Below are 25,347 nucleotides of genomic sequence, written 5' to 3' on the forward strand. Positions count from 1 at the left end.
TCTTTTTATCTCATCAAGCTGACTGTCTGCAAGTTCTTTCTTCTTTTGTAGCTCAGTCTTTGTAATTTCCAGGTTAAGTCTTTCCCCTTTTATATCTTCTATGTCTTCTTCTAATATCTCTCTTTGTTTCAGGGTGTCAGACCTCATCAGCTCCAAGTCCAGTTTCTCTTTGTTCATCATGTCACTCTCTGTATCCAGATCATCTCTGTCTTGCTTCAGCTCTGCCTTCAGTTTGATGACATCTTGTTTGTCCAACTCAAGCTTCTGCTTCCAATTGTTTTCCATGTCTTCTCTCTGGATGACCATGTCTGACAGTATACTCATGAGACCTTTCTTTTCTCTCTCTATCAGCTCAGTGTAACAAGCCATGTTTTCTTTCTGTACATTTAGAGCTGCAAGCTTTTGTTCCAACACAGAGTACAGCATTACTACATCTTCATTGTTTTGTTGTAATCTTTCCATCTTCTTTTTCATGTCTTCACTCATCCTTTCATTCAGCTGTTGAATATTTCCTCTCAGAGTTTCTATAGATTTCATTTTATTCAAGAGTTGATCTTCTCTTAGTTTCAGTTCAGACCTTTCTCCTTCCATTCTGTCCTTTTCATTGTCCAACATGTGTCTGTTCATGTCAGTACTACTCTTCATCAGACTGAGTTGTTCTCTCTCTCCACTGATGGTGTTCATGGCAGCTTCAACCTCTTCTTTCTTCTTGTTGAGATCCTTCCTTAGAAGTTCCAGTTCCTCTCTTTCAGCCAGTACACTGTTCTTACTGCTTTCCAGTTCTTGTGCTTGTAGTGTGAACTGGTTTTCCTTGAGTTCTTGTTCTTCTTGTTTTAAGATAATCATGTTCATCTGGTTCTCAAGTTTGTCTCTTTCTGTCTGAAGCTGTAGGATCAAATCTTTAATGTTGCCTTTCTCTCTTTTTATCTCATCAAGCTGACTGTCTGCAAGTTCTTTCTTCTTTTGTAGCTCAGTCTTTGTAATTTCCAGCTTGCGTCTTTCCCCTTTTATATCTTCTATCTCTTCTTCTAATATCTCTCTTTGTTTCAGGATGTCAGACCTCATCAGCTCCAAGTCCAGTTTCTCTTTGTTCATCATGTCACTCTCTGTATCCAGATCATCTCTGTCTTGCTTCAGTTCTGCCTTCAGTTTGATGACATCTTGTTTGTCCAACTCAAGCTTCTGCTTCCAATTGTTTTCCATGTCTTCTCTCTGGATGACCATGTCTGACAGCATACTCATGAGACCTTTCTTTTCTCTCTCTATCAGCTCAGTGTAACAAGCCATGTTTTCTTTCTGTACATTTAGAGCTGCAAGCTTTTGTTCCAACACAGAGTACAGCATTACTACATCTTCATTGTTTTGTTGTAATCTTTCCATCTTCTTTTTCATGTCTTCACTCATCCTTTCATTCAGCTGTTGAATATTTCCTCTCAGAGTTTCTATAGATTTCATTTTATTCAAGAGTTGATCTTCTCTTAGTTTCAGTTCAGACCTTTCTCCTTCCATTCTGTCCTTTTCATTGTCCAACATGTGTCTGTTCATGTCAGTACTACTCTTCATCAGACTGAGTTGTTCTCTCTCTCCACTGATGGTGTTCATGGCAGCTTCAACCTCTTCTTTCTTCTTGTTGAGATCCTTCCTTAGAAGTTCCAGTTCCTCTCTTTCAGCCAGTACACTGTTCTTACTGCTTTCCAGTTCTTGTGCTTGTAGTGTGAACTGGTTTTCCTTGAGTTCTTGTTCTTCTTGTTTTAAGATAATCATGTTCATCTGGTTCTCAAGTTTGTCTCTTTCTGTCTGAAGCTGTAGGATCAAATCTTTAATGTTGCCTTTCTCTCTTTTTATCTCATCAAGCTGACTGTCTGCAAGTTCTTTCTTCTTTTGTAGCTCAGTCTTTGTAATTTCCAGGTTGCATCTTTCCCCTTTTATATCTTCTTTCTCTTGTTCTAATATCTCTCTTTGTTTCAGGGTGTCAGACCTCATCAGCTCCAAGTCCAGTTTCTCTTTGTTCATCATGTCACTCTCTGTATCCAGATCATCTCTGTCTTGCTTCAGCTCTGCCTTCTGTTTGATGACATCTTGTTTGTCCAACTCAAACTTCTGCTTCCATTTGTTTTCCATGTCTTCTCTCTGGATGACCATGTCTGACAGTATACTCATTGAGACCTTTCTTTTCTCTCTCTATCAGCTCAGTGTAACAAGCCATGTTTTCTTTCTGTCCATTTAGAGCTGCAAGCTTTTGTTCCAACACAGAGTACAGCATTACTACATCTTCATTGTTTTGTTGTAATCTTTCCATCTTCTTTTTCATGTCTTCACTCATCCTTTCATTCAGCTGTTGAATATTTCCTCTCAGAGTTTCTATAGATTTCATTTTATTCAAGAGTTGATCTTCTCTTAGTTTCAGTTCAGACCTTTCTCCTTCCATTCTGTCCTTTTCATTGTCCAACATGTGTCTGTTCATGTCAGTACTACTCTTCATCAGACTGAGTTGTTCTCTTTCTACACTGATGGTGTTTATGGCAGCTTCAACCTCTTCTTTCTTCTTGTTGAGATCCTTCCTTAGAAGTTCCAGTTCCTCTCTTTCAGCCAGTACACTGTTCTTACTGCTTTCCAGTTCTTGTGCTTGTAGTGTGAACTGGTTTTCCTTGAGTTCTTGTTCTTCTTGTTTTAAGATAATCATGTTCATCTGGTTCTCAAGTTTGTCTCTTTCTGTCTGAAGCTGTAGGATCAAATCTTTAATGTTGCCTTTCTCTCTTTTTATCTCATCAAGCTGACTGTCTGCAAGTTCTTTCTTCTTTTGTAGCTCAGTCTTTGTAATTTCCAGCTTGCGTCTTTCCCCTTTTATATCTTCTTGCTCTTGTTCTAATATCTCTCTTTGTTTCAGGATGTCAGACCTCATCAGCTCCAAGTCCAGTTTCTCTTTGTTCATCATGTCACTCTCTGTATCCAGATCATCTCTGTCTTGCTTCAGCTCTGCCTTCAGTTTGATGACATCTTGTTTGTCCAACTCAAGCTTCTGCTTCCAATTGTTTTCCATGTCTTCTCTCTGGATGACCATGTCTGACAGCATACTCATGAGACCTTTCTTTTCTCTCTCTATCAGCTCAGTGTAACAAGCCATGTTTTCTTTCTGTCCATTTAGAGCTGCAAGCTTTTGTTCCAACACAGAGTACAGCATTACTACATCTTCATTGTTTTGTTGTAATCTTTCCATCTTCTTTTTCATGTCTTCACTCATCCTTTCATTCAGCTGTTGAATATTTCCTCTCAGAGTTTCTATAGATTTCATTTTATTCAAGAGTTGATCTTCTCTTAGTTTCAGTTCAGACCTTTCTCCTTCCATTCTGTCCTTTTCATTGTCCAACATGTGTCTGTTCATGTCAGTACTACTCTTCATCAGACTGAGTTGTTCTCTTTCTACACTGATGGTGTTTATGGCAGCTTCAACCTCTTCTTTCTTCTTGTTGAGATCCTTCCTTAGAAGTTCCAGTTCCTCTCTTTCAGCCAGTACACTGTTCTTACTGCTTTCCAGTTCTTGTGCTTGTAGTGTGAACTGGTTTTCCTTAAGTTCTTGTTCTTCTTGTTTTAAGATAATCATGTTCATCTGGTTCTCAAGTTTGTCTCTTTCTGTCTGAAGCTGTAGGATCAAATCTTTAATGTTGCCTTTCTCTCTTTTTATCTCATCAAGCTGACTGTCTGCAAGTTCTTTCTTCTTTTGTAGCTCAGTCTTTGTAATTTCCAGCTTGCGTCTTTCCCCTTTTATATCTTCTATCTCTTCTTCTAATATCTCTCTTTGTTTCAGGATGTCAGACCTCATCAGCTCCAAGTCCAGTTTCTCTTTGTTCATCATGTCACTCTCTGTATCCAGATCATCTCTGTCTTGCTTCAGCTCTGCCTTCAGTTTGATGACATCTTGTTTGTCCAACTCAAGCTTCTGCTTCCAATTGTTTTCCATGTCTTCTCTCTGGATGACCATGTCTGACAGCATACTCATGAGACCTTTCTTTTCTCTCTCTATCAGCTCAGTGTAACAAGCCATGTTTTCTTTCTGTACATTTAGAGCTGCAAGCTTTTGTTCCAACACAGAGTACAGCATTACTACATCTTCATTGTTTTGTTGTAATCTTTCCATCTTCTTTTTCATGTCTTCACTCATCCTTTCATTCAGCTGTTGAATATTTCCTCTCAGAGTTTCTATAGATTTCATTTTATTCAAGAGTTGATCTTCTCTTAGTTTCAGTTCAGACCTTTCTCCTTCCATTCTGTCCTTTTCATTGTCCAACATGTGTCTGTTCATGTCAGTACTACTCTTCATCAGACTGAGTTGTTCTCTCTCTACACTGATGGTGTTTATGGCAGCTTCAACCTCTTCTTTCTTCTTGTTGAGATCCTTCCTTAGAAGTTCCAGTTCCTCTCTTTCAGCCAGTACACTGTTCTTACTGCTTTCCAGTTCTTGTGCTTGTAGTGTGAACTGGTTTTCCTTGAGTTCTTGTTCTTCTTGTTTTAAGATAATCATGTTCATCTGGTTCTCAAGTTTGTCTCTTTCTGTCTGAAGCTGTAGGATCAAATCTTTAATGTTGCCTTTCTCTCTTTTTATCTCATCAAGCTGACTGTCTGCAAGTTCTTTCTTCTTTTGTAGCTCAGTCTTTGTAATTTCCAGGTTGCATCTTTCCCCTTTTATATCTTCTTTCTCTTGTTCTAATATCTCTCTTTGTTTCAGGATGTCAGACCTCATCAGCTCCAAGTCCAGTTTCTCTTTGTTCATCATGTCACTCTCTGTATCCAGATCATCTCTGTCTTGCTTCAGCTCTGCCTTCAGTTTGATGACATCTTGTTTGTCCAACTCAAGCTTCTGCTTCCAATTGTTTTCCATGTCTTCTCTCTGGATGACCATGTCTGACAGTATACTCATGAGACCTTTCTTTTCTCTCTCTATCAGCTCAGTGTAACAAGCCATGTTTTCTTTCTGTCCATTTAGAGCTGCAAGCTTTTGTTCCAACACAGAGTACAGCATTACTACATCTTCATTGTTTTGTTGTAATCTTTCCATCTTCTTTTTCATGTCTTCACTCATCCTTTCATTCAGCTGTTGAATATTTCCTCTCAGAGTTTCTATAGATTTCATTTTATTCAAGAGTTGATCTTCTCTTAGTTTCAGTTCAGACCTTTCTCCTTCCATTCTGTCCTTTTCATTGTCCAACATGTGTCTGTTCATGTCAGTACTACTCTTCATCAGACTGAGTTGTTCTCTTTCTACACTGATGGTGTTTATGGCAGCTTCAACCTCTTCTTTCTTCTTGTTGAGATCCTTCCTTAGAAGTTCCAGTTCCTCTCTTTCAGCCAGTACACTGTTCTTACTGCTTTCCAGTTCTTGTGCTTGTAGTGTGAACTGGTTTTCCTTGAGTTCTTGTTCTTCTTGTTTTAAGATAATCATGTTCATCTGGTTCTCAAGTTTGTCTCTTTCTGTCTGAAGCTGTAGGATCAAATCTTTAATGTTGCCTTTCTCTCTTTGTATCTCATCAAGCTGACTGTCTGCAAGTTCTTTCTTCTTTTGTAGCTCAGTCTTTGTAATTTCCAGGTTGCGTCTTTCCCCTTTTATATCTTCTTTCTCTTGTTCTAATATCTCTCTTTGTTTCAGGATGTCAGACCTCATCAGCTCCAAGTCCAGTTTCTCTTTGTTCATCATGTCACTCTCTGTATCCAGATCATCTCTGTCTTGCTTCAGCTCTGCCTTCAGTTTGATGACATCTTGTTTGTCCAACTCAAGCTTCTGCTTCCAATTGTTTTCCATGTCTTCTCTCTGGATGACCATGTCTGACAGTATACTCATGAGACCTTTCTTTTCTCTCTCTATCAGCTCAGTGTAACAAGCCATGTTTTCTTTCTGTCCATTTAGAGCTGCAAGCTTTTGTTCCAACACAGAGTACAGCATTACTACATCTTCATTGTTTTGTTGTAATCTTTCCATCTTCTTTTTCATGTCTTCACTCATCCTTTCATTCAGCTGTTGAATATTTCCTCTCAGAGTTTCTATAGATTTCATTTTATTCAAGAGTTGATCTTCTCTTAGTTTCAGTTCAGACCTTTCTCCTTCCATTCTGTCCTTTTCATTGTCCAACATGTGTCTGTTCATGTCAGTACTACTCTTCATCAGACTGAGTTGTTCTCTTCTACACTGATGGTGTTTATGGCAGCTTCAACCTCTTCTTTCTTCTTGTTGAGATCCTTCCTTAGAAGTTCCAGTTCCTCTCTTTCAGCCAGTACACTGTTCTTACTGCTTTCCAGTTCTTGTGCTTGTAGTGTGAACTGGTTTTCCTTGAGTTCTTGTTCTTCTTGTTTTAAGATAATCATGTTCATCTGGTTCTCAAGTTTGTCTCTTTCTGTCTGAAGCTGTAGGATCAAATCTTTAATGTTGCCTTTCTCTCTTTTTATCTCATCAAGCTGACTGTCTGCAAGTTCTTTCTTCTTTTGTAGCTCAGTCTTTGTAATTTCCAGGTTGCATCTTTCCCCTTTTATATCTTCTTTCTCTTGTTCTAATATCTCTCTTTGTTTCAGGATGTCAGACCTCATCAGCTCCAAGTCCAGTTTCTCTTTGTTCATCATGTCACTCTCTGTATCCAGATCATCTCTGTCTTGCTTCAGCTCTGCCTTCAGTTTGATGACATCTTGTTTGTCCAACTCAAGCTTCTGCTTCCAATTGTTTTCCATGTCTTCTCTCTGGATGACCATGTCTGACAGTATACTCATGAGACCTTTCTTTTCTCTCTCTATCAGCTCAGTGTAACAAGCCATGTTTTCTTTCTGTCCATTTAGAGCTGCAAGCTTTTGTTCCAACACAGAGTACAACATTACTACATCTTCATTGTTTTGTTGTAATCTTTCCATCTTCTTTTTCATGTCTTCACTCATCCTTTCATTCAGCTGTTGAATATTTCCTCTCAGAGTTTCTATAGATTTCATTTTATTCAAGAGTTGATCTTCTCTTAGTTTCAGTTCAGACCTTTCTCCTTCCATTCTGTCCTTTTCATTGTCCAACATGTGTCTGTTCATGTCAGTACTACTCTTCATCAGACTGAGTTGTTCTCTTCTACACTGATGGTGTTTATGGCAGCTTCAACCTCTTCTTTCTTCTTGTTGAGATCCTTCCTTAGAAGTTCCAGTTCCTCTCTTTCAGCCAGTACACTGTTCTTACTGCTTTCCAGTTCTTGTGCTTGTAGTGTGAACTGGTTTTCCTTGAGTTCTTGTTCTTCTTGTTTTAAGATAATCATGTTCATCTGGTTCTCAAGTTTGTCTCTTTCTGTCTGAAGCTGTAGGATCAAATCTTTAATGTTGCCTTTCTCTCTTTTTATCTCATCAAGCTGACTGTCTGCAAGTTCTTTCTTCTTTTGTAGCTCAGTCTTTGTAATTTCCAGGTTGCATCTTTCCCCTTTTATATCTTCTTTCTCTTGTTCTAATATCTCTCTTTGTTTCAGGATGTCAGACCTCATCAGCTCCAAGTCCAGTTTCTCTTTGTTCATCATGTCACTCTCTGTATCCAGATCATCTCTGTCTTGCTTCAGCTCTGCCTTCAGTTTGATGACATCTTGTTTGTCCAACTCAAGCTTCTGCTTCCAATTGTTTTCCATGTCTTCTCTCTGGATGACCATGTCTGACAGTATACTCATGAGACCTTTCTTTTCTCTCTCTATCAGCTCAGTGTAACAAGCCATGTTTTCTTTCTGTCCATTTAGAGCTGCAAGCTTTTGTTCCAACACAGAGTACAGCATTACTACATCTTCATTGTTTTGTTGTAATCTTTCCATCTTCTTTTTCATGTCTTCACTCATCCTTTCATTCAGCTGTTGAATATTTCCTCTCAGAGTTTCTATAGATTTCATTTTATTCAAGAGTTGATCTTCTCTTAGTTTCAGTTCAGACCTTTCTCCTTCCATTCTGTCCTTTTCATTGTCCAACATGTGTCTGTTCATGTCAGTACTACTCTTCATCAGACTGAGTTGTTCTCTCTCTACACTGATGGTGTTTATGGCAGCTTCAACCTCTTCTTTCTTCTTGTTGAGATCCTTCCTTAGAAGTTCCAGTTCCTCTCTTTCAGCCAGTACACTGTTCTTACTGCTTTCCAGTTCTTGTGCTTGTAGTGTGAACTGGTTTTCCTTGAGTTCTTGTTCTTCTTGTTTTAAGATAATCATGTTCATCTGGTTCTCAAGTTTGTCTCTTTCTGTCTGAAGCTGTAGGATCAAATCTTTAATGTTGCCTTTCTCTCTTTTTATCTCATCAAGCTGACTGTCTGCAAGTTCTTTCTTCTTTTGTAGCTCAGTCTTTGTAATTTCCAGGTTGCATCTTTCCCCTTTTATATCTTCTTTCTCTTGTTCTAATATCTCTCTTTGTTTCAGGATGTCAGACCTCATCAGCTCCAAGTCCAGTTTCTCTTTGTTCATCATGTCACTCTCTGTATCCAGATCATCTCTGTCTTGCTTCAGCTCTGCCTTCAGTTTGATGACATCTTGTTTGTCCAACTCAAGCTTCTGCTTCCAATTGTTTTCCATGTCTTCTCTCTGGATGACCATGTCTGACAGTATACTCATGAGACCTTTCTTTTCTCTCTCTATCAGCTCAGTGTAACAAGCCATGTTTTCTTTCTGTCCATTAGAGCTGCAAGCTTTTGTTCCAACACAGAGTACAACATTACTACATCTTCATTGTTTTGTTGTAATCTTTCCATCTTCTTTTTCATGTCTTCACTCATCCTTTCATTCAGCTGTTGAATATTTCCTCTCAGAGTTTCTATAGATTTCATTTTATTCAAGAGTTGATCTTCTCTTAGTTTCAGTTCAGACCTTTCTCCTTCCATTCTGTCCTTTTCATTGTCCAACATGTGTCTGTTCATGTCAGTACTACTCTTCATCAGACTGAGTTGTTCTCTCTCTACACTGATGGTGTTTATGGCAGCTTCAACCTCTTCTTTCTTCTTGTTGAGATCCTTCCTTAGAAGTTCCAGTTCCTCTCTTTCAGCCAGTACACTGTTCTTACTGCTTTCCAGTTCTTGTGCTTGTAGTGTGAACTGGTTTTCCTTGAGTTCTTGTTCTTCTTGTTTTAAGATAATCATGTTCATCTGGTTCTCAAGTTTGTCTCTTTCTGTCTGAAGCTGTAGGATCAAATCTTTAATGTTGCCTTTTCTCTTTTTATCTCATCAAGCTGACTGTCTGCAAGTTCTTTCTTCTTTTGTAGCTCAGTCTTTGTAATTTCCAGGTTGCATCTTTCCCCTTTTATATCTTCTTTCTCTTGTTCTAATATCTCTCTTTGTTTCAGGATGTCAGACCTCATCAGCTCCAAGTCCAGTTTCTCTTTGTTCATCATGTCACTCTCTGTATCCAGATCATCTCTGTCTTGCTTCAGCTCTGCCTTCAGTTTGATGACATCTTGTTTGTCCAACTCAAGCTTCTGCTTCCAATTGTTTTCCATGTCTTCTCTCTGGATGACCATGTCTGACAGTATACTCATGAGACCTTTCTTTTCTCTCTCTATCAGCTCAGTGTAACAAGCCATGTTTTCTTTCTGTCCATTTAGAGCTGCAAGCTTTTGTTCCAACACAGAGTACAAGCATTACTACATCTTCATTGTTTTGTTGTAATCTTTCCATCTTCTTTTTCATGTCTTCACTCATCCTTTCATTCAGCTGTTGAATATTTCCTCTCAGAGTTTCTATAGATTTCATTTTATTCAAGAGTTGATCTTCTCTTAGTTTCAGTTCAGACCTTTCTCCTTCCATTCTGTCCTTTTCATTGTCCAACATGTGTCTGTTCATGTCAGTACTACTCTTCATCAGACTGAGTTGTTCTCTCTCTACACTGATGGTGTTTATGGCAGCTTCAACCTCTTCTTTCTTCTTGTTGAGATCCTTCCTTAGAAGTTCCAGTTCCTCTCTTTCAGCCAGTACACTGTTCTTACTGCTTTCCAGTTCTTGTGCTTGTAGTGTGAACTGGTTTTCCTTGAGTTCTTGTTCTTCTTGTTTTAAGATAATCATGTTCATCTGGTTCTCAAGTTTGTCTCTTTCTGTCTGAAGCTGTAGGATCAAATCTTTAATGTTGCCTTTCTCTCTTTTTATCTCATCAAGCTGACTGTCTGCAAGTTCTTTCTTCTTTTGTAGCTCAGTCTTTGTAATTTCCAGGTTGCATCTTTCCCCTTTTATATCTTCTTTCTCTTGTTCTAATATCTCTCTTTGTTTCAGGATGTCAGACCTCATCAGCTCCAAGTCCAGTTTCTCTTTGTTCATCATGTCACTCTCTGTATCCAGATCATCTCTGTCTTGCTTCAGCTCTGCCTTCAGTTTGATGACATCTTGTTTGTCCAACTCAAGCTTCTGCTTCCAATTGTTTTCCATGTCTTCTCTCTGGATGACCATGTCTGACAGTATACTCATGAGACCTTTCTTTTCTCTCTCTATCAGCTCAGTGTAACAAGCCATGTTTTCTTTCTGTCCATTTAGAGCTGCAAGCTTTTGTTCCAACACAGAGTACAACATTACTACATCTTCATTGTTTTGTTGTAATCTTTCCATCTTCTTTTTCATGTCTTCACTCATCCTTTCATTCAGCTGTTGAATATTTCCTCTCAGAGTTTCTATAGATTTCATTTTATTCAAGAGTTGATCTTCTCTTAGTTTCAGTTCAGACCTTTCTCCTTCCATTCTGTCCTTTTCATTGTCCAACATGTGTCTGTTCATGTCAGTACTACTCTTCATCAGACTGAGTTGTTCTCTCTCTACACTGATGGTGTTTATGGCAGCTTCAACCTCTTCTTTCTTCTTGTTGAGATCCTTCCTTAGAAGTTCCAGTTCCTCTCTTTCAGCCAGTACACTGTTCTTACTGCTTTCCAGTTCTTGTGCTTGTAGTGTGAACTGGTTTTCCTTGAGTTCTTGTTCTTCTTGTTTTAAGATAATCATGTTCATCTGGTTCTCAAGTTTGTCTCTTTCTGTCTGAAGCTGTAGGATCAAATCTTTAATGTTGCCTTTCTCTCTTTTTATCTCATCAAGCTGACTGTCTGCAAGTTCTTTCTTCTTTTGTAGCTCAGTCTTTGTAATTTCCAGGTTGCATCTTTCCCCTTTTATATCTTCTTTCTCTTGTTCTAATATCTCTCTTTGTTTCAGGATGTCAGACCTCATCAGCTCCAAGTCCAGTTTCTCTTTGTTCATCATGTCACTCTCTGTATCCAGATCATCTCTGTCTTGCTTCAGCTCTGCCTTCAGTTTGATGACATCTTGTTTGTCCAACTCAAGCTTCTGCTTCCAATTGTTTTCCATGTCTTCTCTCTGGATGACCATGTCTGACAGTATACTCATGAGACCTTTCTTTTCTCTCTCTATCAGCTCAGTGTAACAAGCCATGTTTTCTTTCTGTCCATTTAGAGCTGCAAGCTTTTGTTCCAACACAGAGTACAACATTACTACATCTTCATTGTTTTGTTGTAATCTTTCCATCTTCTTTTTCATGTCTTCACTCATCCTTTCATTCAGCTGTTGAATATTTCCTCTCAGAGTTTCTATAGATTTCATTTTATTCAAGAGTTGATCTTCTCTTAGTTTCAGTTCAGACCTTTCTCCTTCCATTCTGTCCTTTTCATTGTCCAACATGTGTCTGTTCATGTCAGTACTACTCTTCATCAGACTGAGTTGTTCTCTCTCTACACTGATGGTGTTTATGGCAGCTTCAACCTCTTCTTTCTTCTTGTTGAGATCCTTCCTTAGAAGTTCCAGTTCCTCTCTTTCAGCCAGTACACTGTTCTTACTGCTTTCCAGTTCTTGTGCTTGTAGTGTGAACTGGTTTTCCTTGAGTTCTTGTTCTTCTTGTTTTAAGATAATCATGTTCATCTGGTTCTCAAGTTTGTCTCTTTCTGTCTGAAGCTGTAGGATCAAATCTTTAATGTTGCCTTTCTCTCTTTTTATCTCATCAAGCTGACTGTCTGCAAGTTCTTTCTTCTTTTGTAGCTCAGTCTTTGTAATTTCCAGCTTGCATCTTTCCCCTTTTATATCTTCTTTCTCTTGTTCTAATATCTCTCTTTGTTTCAGGATGTCAGACCTCATCAGCTCCAAGTCCAGTTTCTCTTTGTTCATCATGTCACTCTCTGTATCCAGATCATCTCTGTCTTGCTTCAGCTCTGCCTTCAGTTTGATGACATCTTGTTTGTCCAACTCAAGCTTCTGCTTCCAATTGTTTTCCATGTCTTCTCTCTGGATGACCATGTCTGACAGTATACTCATGAGACCTTTCTTTTCTCTCTCTATCAGCTCAGTGTAACAAGCCATGTTTTCTTTCTGTCCATTTAGAGCTGCAAGCTTTTGTTCCAACACAGAGTACAACATTACTACATCTTCATTGTTTTGTTGTAATCTTTCCATCTTCTTTTTCATGTCTTCACTCATCCTTTCATTCAGCTGTTGAATATTTCCTCTCAGAGTTTCTATAGATTTCATTTTATTCAAGAGTTGATCTTCTCTTAGTTTCAGTTCAGACCTTTCTCCTTCCATTCTGTCCTTTTCATTGTCCAACATGTGTCTGTTCATGTCAGTACTACTCTTCATCAGACTGAGTTGTTCTCTCTCTACACTGATGGTGTTTATGGCAGCTTCAACCTCTTCTTTCTTCTTGTTGAGATCCTTCCTTAGAAGTTCCAGTTCCTCTCTTTCAGCCAGTACACTGTTCTTACTGCTTTCCAGTTCTTTGCTTGTATTGTGAACTGGTTTTCCTTGAGTTCTTGTTCTTCTTGTTTTAAGATAATCATGTTCATCTGGTTCTCAAGTTTGTCTCTTTCTGTCTGAAGCTGTAGGATCAAATCTTTAATGTTGCCTTTCTCTCTTTTTATCTCATCAAGCTGACTGTCTGCAAGTTCTTTCTTCTTTTGTAGCTCAGTCTTTGTAATTTCCAGGTTGCATCTTTCCCCTTTTATATCTTCTTTCTCTTGTTCTAATATCTCTCTTTGTTTCAGGATGTCAGACCTCATCAGCTCCAAGTCCAGTTTCTCTTTGTTCATCATGTCACTCTCTGTATCCAGATCATCTCTGTCTTGCTTCAGCTCTGCCTTCAGTTTGATGACATCTTGTTTGTCCAACTCAAGCTTCTGCTTCCAATTGTTTTCCATGTCTTCTCTCTGGATGACCATGTCTGACAGTATACTCATGAGACCTTTCTTTTCTCTCTCTATCAGCTCAGTGTAACAAGCCATGTTTTCTTTCTGTACATTTAGAGCTGCAAGCTTTTGTTCCAACACAGAGTACAGCATTACTACATCTTCATTGTTTTGTTGTAATCTTTCCATCTTCTTTTTCATGTCTTCACTCATCCTTTCATTCAGCTGTTGAATATTTCCTCTCAGAGTTTCTATAGATTTCATTTTATTCAAGAGTTGATCTTCTCTTAGTTTCAGTTCAGACCTTTCTCCTTCCATTCTGTCCTTTTCATTGTCCAACATGTGTCTGTTCATGTCAGTACTACTCTTCATCAGACTGAGTTGTTCTCTCTCTACACTGATGGTGTTTATGGCAGCTTCAACCTCTTCTTTCTTCTTGTTGAGATCCTTCCTTAGAAGTTCCAGTTCCTCTCTTTCAGCCAGTACACTGTTCTTACTGCTTTCCAGTTCTTGTGCTTGTAGTGTGAACTGGTTTTCCTTGAGTTCTTGTTCTTCTTGTTTTAAGATAATCATGTTCATCTGGTTCTCAAGTTTGTCTCTTTCTGTCTGAAGCTGTAGGATCAAATCTTTAATGTTGCCTTTCTCTCTTTTTATCTCATCAAGCTGACTGTCTGCAAGTTCTTTCTTCTTTTGTAGCTCAGTCTTTGTAATTTCCAGGTTGCATCTTTCCCCTTTTATATCTTCTTTCTCTTGTTCTAATATCTCTCTTTGTTTCAGGATGTCAGACCTCATCAGCTCCAAGTCCAGTTTCTCTTTGTTCATCATGTCACTCTCTGTATCCAGATCATCTCTGTCTTGCTTCAGCTCTGCCTTCAGTTTGATGACATCTTGTTTGTCCAACTCAAGCTTCTGCTTCCAATTGTTTTCCATGTCTTCTCTCTGGATGACCATGTCTGACAGTATACTCATGAGACCTTTCTTTTCTCTCTCTATCAGCTCAGTGTAACAAGCCATGTTTTCTTTCTGTCCATCTAGAGCTGCAAGCTTTTGTTCCAACACAGAGTACAACATTACTACATCTTCATTGTTTTGTTGTAATCTTTCCATCTTCTTTTTCATGTCTTCACTCATCCTTTCATTCAGCTGTTGAATATTTCCTCTCAGAGTTTCTATAGATTTCATTTTATTCAAGAGTTGATCTTCTCTTAGTTTCAGTTCACACCTTTCTCCTTCCATTCTGTCCTTTTCATTGTCCAACATGTGTCTGTTCATGTCAGTACTACTCTTCATCAGACTGAGTTGTTTCTCTCTACACTGATGGTGTTTATGGCAGCTTCAACCTCTTCTTTCTTCTTGTTGAGATCCTTCCTTAGAAGTTCCAGTTCCTCTCTTTCAGCCAGTACACTGTTCTTACTGCTTTCCAGTTCTTTTGCTTGTATTGTGAACTGGTTTTCCTTGAGTTCTTGTTCTTCTTGTTTTAAGATAATCATGTTCATCTGGTTCTCAAGTTTGTCTCTTTCTGTCTGAAGCTGTAGGATCAAATCTTTAATGTTGCCTTTCTCTCTTTTTATCTCATCAAGCTGACTGTCTGCAAGTTCTTTCTTCTTTTGTAGCTCAGTCTTTGTAATTTCCAGCTTGCGTCTTTCCCCTTTTATATCTTCTTCTCTTGTTCTAATATCTCTCTTTGTTTCAGGATGTCAGACCTCATCAGCTCCAAGTCCAGTTTCTCTTTGTTCATCATGTCACTCTCTGTATCCAGATCATCTCTGTCTTGCTTCAGCTCTGCCTTCAGTTTGATGACATCTTGTTTGTCCAACTCAAGCTTCTGCTTCCAATTGTTTTCCATGTCTTCTCTCTGGATGACCATGTCTGACAGTATACTCATGAGACCTTTCTTTTCTCTCTCTATCAGCTCAGTGTAACAAGCCATGTTTTCTTTCTGTCCATTTAGAACTGCAAGCTTTTGTTCCAACACAGAGTACAACATTACTACATCTTCATTGTTTTGTTGTAATCTTTCCATCTTCTTTTTCATGTCTTCACTCATCCTTTCATTCAGCTGTTGAATATTTCCTCTCAGAGTTTCTATAGATTTCATTTTATTCAAGAGTTGATCTTCTCTTAGTTTCAGTTCAGACCTTTCTCCTTCCATTCTGTCCTTTTCATTGTCCAACATGTGTCTGTTCATGTCAGTACTACTCTTCATCAGACTGAGTTGTTCTCTCTCTACACTGATGGTGTTTATGGCAGCTTCAACCTCTTCTTTCTTCTTGTTGAGATCCTTCCTTAGAAGTTCCAGTTCCTCTCTTTCAGCCAGTACACTGTTCTTACTGCTTTCCAGTTCTTTTGCTTGTATTGTGAACTGGTTTTCCTTGAGTTCTTGTTCTTCTTGTTTTAAGATAATCATGTTCATCTGGTTCTCAAGTTTGTCTCTTTCTGTCTGAAGCTGTAGGATCAAATCTTTAATGTTGCCTTTCTCTCTTTTTATCTCATCAAGCTGACTGTCTGCAAGTTCTTTCTTCTTTTGTAGCTCAGTCTTTGTAATTTCCAGCTTGCATCTTTCCCCTTTTATATCTTCTTTCTCTTGTTCTAATATCTCTCTTTGTTTCAGGATGTCAGACCTCATCAGCTCCAAGTCCAGTTTCTCTTTGTTCATCATGTCACTCTCTGTATCCAGATCATCTCTGTCTTGCTTCAGCTCTGCCTTCAGTTTGATGACATCTTGTTTGTCCAACTCAAGCTTCTGCTTCCAATTGTTTTCCATGTCTTCTCTCTGGATGACCATGTCTGACAGTATACTCATGAGACCTTTCTTTTCTCTCTCTATCAGCTCAGTGTAACAAGCCATGTTTTCTTTCTGTCCATTTAGAACTGCAAGCTTTTGTTCCAACACAGAGTACAACATTACTACATCTTCATTGTTTTGTTGTAATCTTTCCATCTTCTTTTTCATGTCTTCACTCATCCTTTCATTCAGCTGTTGAATATTTCCTCTCAGAGTTTCTATAGATTTCATTTTATTCAAGAGTTGATCTTCTCTTAGTTTCAGTTCAGACCTTTCTCCTTCCATTCTGTCCTTTTCATTGTCCAACATGTGTCTGTTCATGTCAGTACTACTCTTCATCAGACTGAGTTGTTCTCTCTCTACACTGATGGTGTTTATGGCAGCTTCAACCTCTTCTTTCTTCTTGTTGAGATCCTTCCTTAGAAGTTCCAGTTCCTCTCTTTCAGCCAGTACACTGTTCTTACTGCTTTCCAGTTCTTTGCTTGTAGTGTGAACTGGTTTTCCTTGAGTTCTTGTTCTTCTTGTTTTAAGATAATCATGTTCATCTGGTTCTCAAGTTTGTCTCTTTCTGTCTGAAGCTGTAGGATCAAATCTTTAATGTTGCCTTTCTCTCTTTTTATCTCATCAAGCTGACTGTCTGCAAGTTCTTTCTTCTTTTGTAGCTCAGTCTTTGTAATTTCCAGGTTGCATCTTTCCCCTTTTATATCTTCTTTCTCTTGTTCTAATATCTCTCTTTGTTTCAGGATGTCAGACCTCATCAGCTCCAAGTCCAGTTTCTCTTTGTTCATCATGTCACTCTCTGTATCCAGATCATCTCTGTCTTGCTTCAGCTCTGCCTTCAGTTTGATGACATCTTGTTTGTCCAACTCAAGCTTCTGCTTCCAATTGTTTTCCATGTCTTCTCTCTGGATGACCATGTCTGACAGTATACTCATGAGACCTTTCTTTTCTCTCTCTATCAGCTCAGTGTAACAAGCCATGTTTTCTTTCTGTCCATTTAGAACTGCAAGCTTTTGTTCCAACACAGAGTACAACATTACTACATCTTCATTGTTTTGTTGTAATCTTTCCATCTTCTTTTTCATGTCTTCACTCATCCTTTCATTCAGCTGTTGAATATTTCCTCTCAGAGTTTCTATAGATTTCATTTTATTCAAGAGTTGATCTTCTCTTAGTTTCAGTTCAGACCTTTCTCCTTCCATTCTGTCCTTTTCATTGTCCAACATGTGTCTGTTCATGTCAGTACTACTCTTCATCAGACTGAGTTGTTCTCTCTCTACACTGATGGTGTTTATGGCAGCTTCAACCTCTTCTTTCTTCTTGTTGAGATCCTTCCTTAGAAGTTCCAGTTCCTCTCTTTCAGCCAGTACACTGTTCTTACTGCTTTCCAGTTCTTTTGCTTGTATTGTGAATTGGTTTTCCTTGAGTTCTTGTTCTTCTTGTTGTAAGATAATCATGTTCATCTGGTTCTCAAGTTTGTCTCTTTCTGTCTGAAGCTGTAGGATCAAATCTTTAATGTTGCCTTTCTCTCTTTGTATCTCATCAAGCTGACTGTCTGCAAGTTCTTTCTTCTTTTGTAGCTCAGTCTTTGTAATTTCCAGGTTGCATCTTTCCCCTTTTATATCTTCTTTCTCTTGTTCTAATATCTCTCTTTGTTTCAGGGTGTCAGACCTCATCAGCTCCAAGTCCAGTTTCTCTTTGTTCATCATGTCACTCTCTGTATCCAGATCATCTCTGTCTTGCTTCAGCTCTGCCTTCAGTTTGATGACATCTTGTTTGTCCAACTCAAGCTTCTGCTTCCAATTGTTTTCCATGTCTTCTCTCTGGATGACCATGTCTGACAGTATACTCATGAGACCTTTCTTTTCTCTCTCTATCAGCTCAGTGTAACAAGCCATGTTTTCTTTCTGTACATTTAGAGCTGCAAGCTTTTGTTCCAACACAGAGTACAGCATTACTACATCTTCATTGTTTTGTTGTAATCTTTCCATCTTCTTTTTCATGTCTTCACTCATCCTTTCATTCAGCTGTTGAATATTTCCTCTCAGAGTTTCTATAGATTTCATTTTATTCAAGAGTTGATCTTCTCTTAGTTTCAGTTCAGACCTTTCTCCTTCCATTCTGTCCTTTTCATTGTCCAACATGTGTCTGTTCATGTCAGTACTACTCTTCATCAGACTGAGTTGTTCTCTCTCTACACTGATGGTGTTTATGGCAGCTTCAACCTCTTCTTTCTTCTTGTTGAGATCCTTCCTTAGAAGTTCCAGTTCCTCTCTTTCAGCCAGTACACTGTTCTTACTGCTTTCCAGTTCTTGTGCTTGTAGTGTGAACTGGTTTTCCTTGAGTTCTTGTTCTTCTTGTTTTAAGATAATCATGTTCATCTGGTTCTCAAGTTTGTCTCTTTCTGTCTGAAGCTGTAGGATCAAATCTTTAATGTTGCCTTTCTCTCTTTTTATCTCATCAAGCTGACTGTCTGCAAGTTCTTTCTTCTTTTGTAGCTCAGTCTTTGTAATTTCCAGGTTGCATCTTTCCCCTTTTATATCTTCTTCTCTTGTTCTAATATCTCTCTTTGTTTCAGGATGTCAGACCTCATCAGCTCCAAGTCCAGTTTCTCTTTGTTCATCATGTCACTCTCTGTATCCAGATCATCTCTGTCTTGCTTCAGCTCTGCCTTCAGTTTGATGACATCTTGTTTGTCCAACTCAAGCTTCTGCTTCCAATTGTTTTCCATGTCTTCTCTCTGGATGACCATGTCTGACAGTATACTCATGAGACCTTTCTTTTCTCTCTCTATCAGCTCAGTGTAACAAGCCATGTTTTCTTTCTGTACATCTAGAGCTGCAAGCTTTTGTTCCAATACAGAGTACAACATTACTACATCTTCATTGTTTTGTTGTAATCTTTCCATCTTCTTTTTCATGTCTTCACTCATCCTTTCATTCAGCTGTTGAATATTTCCTCTCAGAGTTTCTATAGATTTCATTTTATTCAAGAGTTGATCTTCTCTTAGTTTCAGTTCAGACCTTTCTCCTTCCATTCTGTCCTTTTCATTGTCCAACATGTGTCTGTTCATGTCAGTACTACTCTTCATCAGACTGAGTTGTTCTCTCTCTACACTGATGGTGTTTATGGCAGCTTCAACCTCTTCTTTCTTCTTGTTGAGATCCTTCCTTAGAAGTTCCAGTTCCTCTCTTTCAGCCAGTACACTGTTCTTACTGCTTTCCAGTTCTTGTGCTTGTATTGTGAACTGGTTTTCCTTGAGTTCTTGTTCTTCTTGTTTTAAAATAATCATGTTCATCTGGTTCTCAAGTTTGTCTCTTTCTGTCTGAAGCTGTAGGATAGAATCTTTAACGTTGCCTTTCTCTCTTTGTATCTCATCAAGCTGACTGTCTGCAAGTTCTTTCTTCTTTTGTAGCTCAGTCTTTGTAATTTCCAGGTTGCATCTTTCCCCTTTTATATCTTCTTTCTCTTGTTCTAATATCTCTCTTTGTTTCAGGATGTCAGACCTCATCAGCTCCAAGTCCAGTTTCTCTTTGTTCTTCATTTCACTCCCTGTATCCAGATCATCTCTGTCTTGCTTCAGCTCTGCCTTCAGTTTGATGACATCTTGTTTGTCCAACTCAAGCTTCTGCTTCCAATTGTTTTCCATGTCTTCTCTCTGGATGACCATGTCTGACAGTATACTCATGAGACCTTTCTTTTCTCTCTCTATCAGCTCAGTGTAACAAGCCATGTTTTCTTTCTGTACATCTAGAGCTGCAAGCTTTTGTTCCAATACAGAGTACAGCATTACTCCATCTTCATTGTTTTGTTGTAATCTTTCCATCTTCTTTTTCATGTCTTCACTCATCCTTTCATTCAGCTGTTGAATATTTCCTCTCAGAGTTTCTATAGATTTCATTTTATTCAAGAGTTGATCTTCTCTTAGTTTCAGTTCAGACCTTTCTCCTTCCATTCTGTCCTTTTCATTGTCCAACATGTGTCTGTTCATGTCAGTACTACTCTTCATCAGACTGAGTTGTTCTCTCTCTACACTGATGGTGTTCATGGCAGCTTCAACCTCTTCTTTCTTCTTATTGAGATCCTTCCTCAAAAGTTCCAGTTCCTCTCTTTCTGCCAGTACACTGTTCTTACTGCTTTCCAGTTCTTGTATTTGTTTCTTGATGTCAGCATCTTTGAGATGTTGTTCTTTTTGTTTCAAAGCAATAAACACATCTGACATTTTTATCAGACCTTCTTTTTCTAAAAGTTTGATGCTCTTTGCACTCTTTTCTTCGACTTTATCTGATTCCAGCTCAATTTGTTTAATTTTTAGCCTGGTTTCTTTTTCTTCTCCATGTTCACATTCTTCCAACTCCTTCATTTCTTCATGGACGTCAAATTTAATTTTTCTAGATTTAATTTCATGTTTGTTTATCAGCACTTTTGGGTCGGATTCTTTAAATCCAAGCTCTAGTTTCCTTTTATATTGCAATTTCTCTTTGCCTGGTGTAATTTCAGTTTTCAAATGTAGTTTTATTTCAGTTTTTAAAATGTCTGCTTTCTCATTAATGAAATCTTGAAGTGGTAAAACAAGAGTGTCCTTAGAATTATTTGAATGTATTTTTTCATTCATCAAATTCACCTCTTCTTCTTCATTGTGCCCTTTTCCACATTGGAATTCCTCCATTTTCTCTTTTGCTTCATCTACCTTCTTCTGCATTAGATTCCTTTTAGTTCTTGGTATTTTTATTCCTTTCTCACTTGCCTTATCATGAATCCGTCTCTTCATTTCATTTTGTTCTTTCTTTTCTTCATGTTGTTCATGTTTGAGCATCATTGCCTCAGTTTTGAATAACTCATTTTCATTGCCGGGCTCTTTCTCACTCAAGACTAATTCTCCCGATCTTTCTCTGAGTCCCTCCTTTTCTTTTTTGGTTGTTTGATTGATATTGACTTTTATGATATTTATCTTCTCTTGCTCTAAATGTGTTTGCATTTGTTGCATCTTCTTTAAAGCACATATCATCATTTCCTTTTGTCTTTGAATGTCCATCTTGATATTTTGGGTTATTATTTTTGCATGGTACTCCATGTGCCGTTTTTGATCTTTAAAGTATTCATTTACATCTTCACTCTGCTTTTTTATGACTTTATATTTCTCCATAAGTGTCTGAATTAGTTTCCAGTGCTTTTGGACAAGAATTGGAACTTTTGTGTCTTTTGCCATCCCGGATTCTCCCATTCCACTTTTGCTCTTGTCTTTTTCTCTCTGTATCTTCAGTTTCATGATCTCCAGTTCATCCCTCTCTCTGTTGATCCTCTCCAGTCGCTCGTCAAGTTCCTTTTTCCTCTTTTGTGTCTCCCTCTTGAGGGCATCTTTTTCTACTTTGACCTCTGCCCACATCTTTTTACCTTCCTGCTCTTTTCGAATGCTTTTGCGGATCATCTGTCTATTTTCTCTTTTTTCGATTTCCAACTCAGACTTCAACACTTCCAACTCTCTTCTTTCTCTTTTAACTTCTTTTAGTCTGGTTTCAAGCCCTTGTTTTTGTTCTTGAACATCCTTCTTCATGTGGATCATTTCATCCATCTCTACTTCAGTTTGTATCGTCCTTTTTTTTAAGTCCATCTTTATCTGATATTTAATTTGGCTCATGTTGTCTCTTACAGTCCTTATCTCGGTTTTTAATGCCTTGAGCCCTTCTCTTTGTTCCCCTAAATTGATATTTACATTTTCCAGAATTCCCATTTTCTTCCTAATTATTTCCAAATTTACATTAATCTTTTGTCTCGTGTTTTGAAGCTCAATTATGGAATCTGTGGCTTTTGAGCTTTGGTGTATCATTTTAACTTCCTCCCTGATGTTTTTCACCTCATGCTTTTCCTGAATGTTTTCATCCTGTTCTCTGTAAACTTGGATAATCTGGTCTTTTGATCTCTGCTTCTCCTCATCCAGCTCCTCCTGCTGCTGGAATTTTATCCTCAATATCACTGACTCATCCATCTCTGTCATTGTTTCTTCCAGTCTTTGCTCCAATTCTCTTTTTCTTTTTTTGGTCTCTTTCCTCAGTACTTCCTTTTCTCTTTGAATGTCATTCCACTTTATTACAATATGTAATCCATTTTCAATCCCTGGATTTTGACTTTGCAGGACATATATATCCGAAATGAGCTTTTGAATCTCTTGATGTTTTTGCTCCATGTTCTCCAAGGCATACTTTATTTGCTCTTTTATTTTCTTCTCTCTCTCTTTGAGTTTGGACATTTGCTTTTCTACTTCTTTAATTTCTCTTACATGTATCACTGATTTTGACTGATCATCACCCATTAATGTTTCTTCACAAATTTTTGTCTGCATCTGTAAGAAAACATTCTGCTCTTTCTTCATGTCTACTGCAAAAAAATGGAGTTCTTGTCTTCGTTCGTGCTTGTGCTCTGAATGCTTCTGTTCCTGTTCTTTTACTTCTTCACTTCGATGCCAGTCTTCTAATGTTATGGATTGTTGCAAAGAGGTCTCTTTAGTCATTTTATCTTCTCCTTCTTCTATGTTTGTAGGAATTTCAAATGTTTGATCTTTGACACGGTCTCTGTCTGTTTCTTTCTGTGGTTCCTGAAGTTTAGTTGTTGCAGATTCAGTCAATTTCCATTTGCTGACCTGAGCTTTCATGGAAGTCATTTTATCCTTTGCAAAAAAAGAGGAGTTGTCATTGTTATTTTGTACTTGAAGGTCAACCATCCAAAAAATCTCCCTTGTTTCAATTAGTTTATTTATTTATTCATTATTTATTAATTGTATCCTGGTAGTAATAATAATGGAGTAAAAAACAGACACACAAAATAGACACACACTTCAATTTTGTATTTACAAGCGTGCGTTACAGTTGTGCATTCCACAAATCATTAAACTCACTGCTATGTTGCTGTGGCAGTCAGCAGTGGTAGATGAAGTATTCACATATTGGATTTAAGTAAAAGTAATAATACCAGACTTGAATAAGCTACGCATATCTGTCATCTATCTAAGTTAAGGATTGCTGGCCCAAGATTAAATGGTGAAAAAAAGAGACATTTACTTACCATGTTCTTTTTGATGTCTTCCTTGTTCTGATCCATCTCTCTTTGGACTTTAAGCATTTCCTCCCTGGTGATGTTCATCTCTGCAGCTGCTTTTTCTATGCTGGCTTTTATCTCACTCATAGTCAGAATTGAAGTTATTGTGTCTTCAAGCTTTTGTTCCACCCCCTTCCTTTGTTGTTGTATCTTTAATCTGATGATTTCTACCTCATCCCTCTCTCTCATGGTCCTCTCCAGCTGTTGGTCAAGCTCTCTTCGCTTTTTTTTACTCGGAAATTCATCCACTGGATTTTGCTCTTTTCTTCTGTTAAGTCCCTCCTGCTTTGCTCTGCATCTTCTCTCACCCTACACAACATATTTTTGATTTCTTCTTCTTCAACAATCCCTCTCTTCATGTCAGTGTTTAATTCATTATTGTTGCTTGGGTCTACATTGTCTTCCTCAAACTGATTTTCTTTATGTTTTATTATTTCTCTGGTTCTGTCAACCTGATGAATTATTATCTTCTGCTCATCAAATCTATCTGTCTTTAGCTCCTGCTTCTCTCTAACAGTCAATTCCAGTTGTAGTTCAACCTCGTCTAGCACCTCCCAAAGCTTCTCCATCTCTTCCTGGATTCTGCTGAGATCAATTTTGACAGTTTCAGAGGAGCCTTTTTCGTCTTTCTGCTTTGCCCTGCTTTCCTCCTTTGGGACTACAGCTTTCTGTATTTTGACAGCTCTTTGAAATTTTGTCCACCCTTGCTTCATCTTGTTGATATTTACATTCATATTATGTTTGATGCAGTCAATCTGATCTTGATTTTGTGAATTAACCTTTTTATTTCTCTTTAACTCTTGCTTTATGTCTACCATGTTTTTCTCTATCTGTTCTTTTGCCTGCTTTGCTTCAAGCATTATTTTCTTATTTTTGTTAATTAGATTCAGCAGACTGTCAGTCATCATCTTCTCTGTTATCTCCTGCTCTCTCTTTATCTGCTCAATGGGTTCCTTACTTTCTTTCGATTTTGTCTGATCATACTTGATCATTTCCAGCTTCTGTCGCTCATTAATGAGCTCATTACGTTGTCTGTCCAGAGTTTCCTTCTCTTGGATTAATTCAGTCTGCATTTTCAGAAGTTGCATTTTTTCCTGAGTAGCTTCATTTCTATTCTCCTTGAGTTTCTCAATAACATTTTCTATCTCTAATCTCAAACTTTTTATTAATAAGTGCTGCTCATGTTTTTCAGCTGTCAGTCTGTCAATGTCCTCCTGTTGTTGCTCTGTATTTGTCCTCAGGTAGTCAATTTCATCTCTCCCTCTTTGTGTCTCTTCCAAAAGTTTTTCAATCTCTCCCAATACTTGACATGTCAATTGTCTTTGTCTTTTAATAGTTTCCGTCTTGGTTTTTATGAAGGCTTGTGTTTGTTTGTCTTCTAATTGCTCGCTGTTCTCCATTGTCCACTTCTGTTTGGTTTGGGTCATTCTGCTGTTATTTTGTCTTTGCTCTGTCTTTGTTTGTTATAAAAATTAAAGATGGTGGAACAAGTACGGAGCCAATAAAAAAAAAAAATGTCCAGCATGTTAATCCTCTTTAGTGACCCCCCGGAAAGAGAAAGTATTGCAAGAAAAGACTGAATTAGAAATTGAAAAAGAGAATTCGATGCAATCTGTCAAATGTTCCTTCAGTTTTCAAGGTAGGGTAAAAGGCTAATCTTTAAAACATCCATAAGTTGATTCTTCAAAAAGTTGCAGTGAAAGTTTGTTATAAAATTTGACGTATGTTTACCTTGTAAATATCATGTGTGGGTATAAGATCACATGCCTGTTTATGGTTGAGAATTAAACACAATCATTTTGAGGAACAAAATTAACTTACCGTGGTCTCTTGATTGATATGTTTCCATATTACAAATGCAGAACTGGTGTTTTCAATTAGATCACAGGGCTGAGTAGGAATGATCACAAATTAGAATTAAAGAAATTATAGAAAACTCGCATTGCAGTTATATTAATCATAGTATTATTTTTTTCTTACCTCATCTGCATTTTGTCTAGACATTAAGTAAACCACGTAAGGCACAAAGTCCTATGCACATTTTAGCTGGTCCTTTGAGTGCTGTGCTTGTTTGCTTTGGTGTTAAACTCAAAATATCAAATTATCTGTGAGGATGGGGCGGGCTTGCGCTATTATCTTCAAAACAGTGTATATCTCTGCTCTCAAGACGTTTGATGACCACCATGTCGGGTTGTCAGATAGATGTGACACCCAGTAAGTTGTTTATTATTGGATGGATGGGTGGTGCAACACCATGCTGTGAGTCTGGTCTCAGCTGATAAGGTTGGGGTCCATGTTTGGCTGGTCGGTTTACTTCAGCTCTCCTGATGTAAACAAGCATTGAATAA

General features: G+C 38.0%; 2 protein-coding genes across 2 annotated transcripts; both read right to left on the reverse strand.

Moving 5' to 3' along the window:
• Nucleotides 1–2,004: 2,004 nt before the first annotated feature.
• Nucleotides 2,005–8,637, reverse strand: LOC129115696 (golgin subfamily A member 4-like). Its single transcript, XM_054626995.1, is given in 3 exon segments — nt 2,005–6,171; nt 6,174–7,088; nt 7,091–8,637. Coding segments are annotated over 3 exon segments (6,534 nt in total). The 5' UTR covers nt 8,631–8,637; the 3' UTR covers nt 2,005–2,092.
• A 516-nt stretch (nt 8,638–9,153) lies between these two features.
• Nucleotides 9,154–25,066, reverse strand: LOC129115695 (golgin subfamily A member 4-like). Its single transcript, XM_054626994.1, is given in 10 exon segments — nt 9,154–9,471; nt 9,608–12,717; nt 12,720–14,431; nt 14,826–15,075; nt 15,625–16,000; nt 16,372–18,453; nt 18,456–22,571; nt 22,967–24,533; nt 24,821–24,889; nt 24,980–25,066. Coding segments are annotated over 7 exon segments (10,872 nt in total). The 5' UTR covers nt 21,480–22,571; nt 22,967–24,533; nt 24,821–24,889; nt 24,980–25,066.
• Nucleotides 25,067–25,347: the final 281 nt, after the last annotated feature.

Source organism: Anoplopoma fimbria, unplaced genomic scaffold (genome assembly GCF_027596085.1).
Source record: "Anoplopoma fimbria isolate UVic2021 breed Golden Eagle Sablefish unplaced genomic scaffold, Afim_UVic_2022 Un_contig_12161_pilon_pilon, whole genome shotgun sequence".
NCBI classification, from domain to species: domain Eukaryota; kingdom Metazoa; phylum Chordata; class Actinopteri; order Perciformes; family Anoplopomatidae; genus Anoplopoma; species Anoplopoma fimbria.